At 57.5% G+C, this 3283-nt stretch overlaps 1 protein-coding gene across 1 annotated transcript in view; it reads left to right on the forward strand.

The window, feature by feature from the left end:
- Positions 1-3283, forward strand: part of CDH4 (cadherin 4) — a 397589-nt gene that overhangs the window by 297861 nt on the left and 96445 nt on the right. Inside the window, exon 3 of the mRNA XM_027775375.1 lies at positions 2691-2864. Within this exon, the coding sequence (XP_027631176.1) occupies positions 2691-2864 (174 nt within the window). The remainder of the gene's footprint in view (positions 1-2690; positions 2865-3283) is intronic.

A 3283-nucleotide genomic window follows, 5' to 3' on the forward strand; every position in this document is an offset into this window, starting at 1 on the left:
AGGGGCCCCAGGAGGTGCTGTGAGCCGAGTCTGGGACCGCAGGAAGGCCCCTGGGCAGCCCACCCAGCTGCCGAGCTGCCAGTTTGAGAAAACTGTGATACGTTGTGATGTGCTGTGCACACACGTACCCCTGTCTGTGTGTGATGTGTAAACATGCATATATTCACACGCATACATGTCCACGTGTACCGACGCAGACACCGTTCATGTACCTGTGTGTCCGCGCGAGCATGTGCACACATACACATGGGCATAGTGGGTGTGCGCACTTGTACCCATATAAACGTGCACCTGTGCCCAGCTGTGCACACATACGTGCGGCAGCGTGCCTGTGCCACATAATTCCAAGTGACAGTGAGGAGCATCCTGTCGAATCGTTACCCACCCCCTCGCAACTGTGGAATAGGCGAATGCAGACCCGTCAGAGCTGCGTCTGGTGGGCACCTTCGGAAAGTGGCCGAGCACCCTGAGTGGGTGCAGGGCGCGGCGTGCTATGAAGGATGTCTTGGCTGGTGGGGCAGGTGCTCGCCGTGGCAGGCGGTCTCTCCCCAGAAGCCCGCGCAGGCCTGGCATTGATCTGCATCAGATTTTCTCATCACCGTGTCTCACGACTTTAGAACAGCAGCGAGTGTGTGCCCTGTGTGTGTTTAGACCGCTCTAGGGACGCTCCCTAAGCACAGGACGATCGAGCAGCACTTTGAAAAACGACCCTATGGAACCTTTTCAAATGCAGGGTCTGGAGTCGGGCCCAGGCAAACCAGCCCAGCCTGCCTGGCACGCCCGGCCGTGGGCACAGAGGCTGAGCTGCCTGTCATCGTCTGTGGAGCCGGGCTGGCTGCAGTCTTCAGTGCTCTGTGTGGCCACTACAGCCCCAAGAGCAGCTCTGCCCAGGTCCCCAAAGAGCTGACCCTCGAGGTCCCCAAAGAGCAGACCCACTAGGTCCCCGCACACCCAGCCTTGTCATCTTGAGCCACAAGGCAGCCCTGTTGGCTTGACTCGTCACACTCCCTCAGGAACCAGGTTCTAGGGACAATTCACATCTCGCACCACTCCTTTCTGACAGGACGGGCGTGACCCATGGGACCTCAGGTCTGTAGCTGCTGCAAACTCCTAAATGCAGGAGCCCAACAGATCCGGATGGCCGGGACCCCGGGGGACCAGGCCCCAGGACCTCGCTGGGCGTGGCTCGTCCAGTCAGGCTTTCCATCAGTGTGGCTTCCAGCTGCGGCATTTGGGGCCAAGAGGAGACTGTTGGTTTGGTTTGGCTTAGTTTGGTTTGGCTAGTTTGATTTGGTTTGGTTGGTTTGATTTGGCTTGGTTGGTTGGTTTGGTTGTTTGGTTTGGTTTGGCAATTTGGTTGGTTTGGTTTGGTTGGTTGGTTTAGTTGGTTGGTTTGGTTTGGTTGGTTGGTTTAGTTGGTTGGTTTAGTTTGGTTGGTTGGTTGGTTTGGTTGGTTTGGTTGTTTGATTCGGTTTGGTTGGTTGGTTTGGTCTGGTTGGTTTGGTTTGGTTGGTTGGTTTGGTTTGGTTGGTACGTTGGTTTGGTTTGGTTGGTTGGTTTGGTTGTTTGGTTGGTTTGGTTGGTTGGTTTGGTTGTTTGGCTGGTTGGTTTGGTTGTTTGATTTGGTTTGGTTGGTTGGTTTGGTCTGGTTGGTTCGTTTGGTTTGGTTGGTACGTTGGTTTGGTTTGGTTGGTTGGTTTGGTTGTTTGGTTGGTTGGTTTGGTTGTTTGGTTGGTTGGTTGGTTCAGTTTGGTTGGGTAAGCAGGCAGTGACTAGTGTGTTGACTGTAGCTCAGGGCAGCCTTTAAAAAGAGTGGGAAGGGGTCTGTGCAGGGCAGCACGGACACCTGGAGCTTTTTGGGGGAAAGGGCTTTGTCCCAGGCCACGTGGACCCCGGGAGACATGTAGTGGGAGGTGCCAGATCTGTGTGACGCCGAAGCCACAGCCCAGCGGCCGCCCTCCCGGCTCGCACACTGCTCTGTGCTGTGCAGATTGTTTCCTCTCGTCTTCGACGGGTGAAGAGGACGCATCACTTTAATCTACATTATTTCATTACCCAAATATACGAACTTTGTAGAAGTTTATAGGCCACCTGTGTTTATCCGCTGTGAATTACACACTCACGGCCTGCTCTTGCTAGGAAAACACACTCGGTTTCCTCATCGCTCTGTGGGAGCTCTTTACTTACCGACTGTTACCCCTTTGTCTGGTTTGCTGTGAACCGTGTTCTCCACTCCGTCGGTTGCTTTTCGGGTACGTTTCGTGTCCGGGGATAAGCGTACGTGTGCACACTGGGCAGCGCTGCCGCCAAGAAGGCCAGGTGCCCCGGCAGGCAGGTCAACTCCCAGCCCGCAGAAGCCGGTCACTGCAGCGGGCACTGCAGGAGAATGACGTGACAAAGCCCTGTCCTACAAAACAAAGATAGCGCTGGTCTCTCCTTCATGATCTCCCTCGATTCGGCCTCAGAGGCCCTTACCCACGCTGCTGGTCGCATGGCCCCGACTTCTCCCCCCTCTGCAGCCCTTTCCCCTTCGGCCAAACCGCCTCACTATGTAGGGGGACGTCTTCCGAGTCCCTCTCCCAGAACCCCTGCCCCGGGCTGTCCAGGCTCCCCCTGCCAGTCAAGTCCTTCTCCTTTGTGCAAAACCTAACCGACTTCTCTGGCCCTCTCTCCCCCGAATCCCGCTGCAGAAGGGAGAGAAGAACGTGGCACTGGGCCCCTCACAGCCTCCCGACGACACACTGCTGCCGTGGCCCCGGCCGCACGACTCCCACGGGCTGAAGCGGCAGAAGCGGGACTGGGTCATCCCGCCCATCAACGTGCCCGAGAACTCGCGTGGACCCTTCCCACAGCAGCTGGTGAGGGTAAGTGACCCCCGTGCAACAGGAGGGCTCCGCCAGCACCCCATGCTCCTCCTGGGGGTACCACACAGCAGGGAGGGCAGGGTGGCGCCTATCCGAACAGTCACGAGCAATCGTGCCTGCCAGTCAGGCAAGCCATGAAGCAAGGGTGATTCTCCCCGGTGTTTTCCTAAGAGGCAGCTGGGAGGAGGGCTGGGGTCATGGCCTTCGGCCTCTGACCCCTCCTTGGGTCTGGTTGCTCTCACTCCTTTCCTTCTGTCTTGGATCCTGAACGGGGAAGGTGTGGGTCCGCTGTGGGGTCTCGAGGTTGTGGCTGGGCAGCCCTGGCGGCACTGGGCCTGTCTAATGTGCATGTCCTCGCGGGGTCCCCACAGCCACCGCAGCTGCTGGTCCTACAGAAAGGGCCCGACTTCCCGCTCCCC

The sequence above is a fragment of the Tupaia chinensis genome, unplaced genomic scaffold (assembly GCF_000334495.1).
Source record: "Tupaia chinensis unplaced genomic scaffold, TupChi_1.0 Scaffold000558_1, whole genome shotgun sequence".
Taxonomy (NCBI): Eukaryota; Metazoa; Chordata; class Mammalia; order Scandentia; family Tupaiidae; genus Tupaia; species Tupaia belangeri.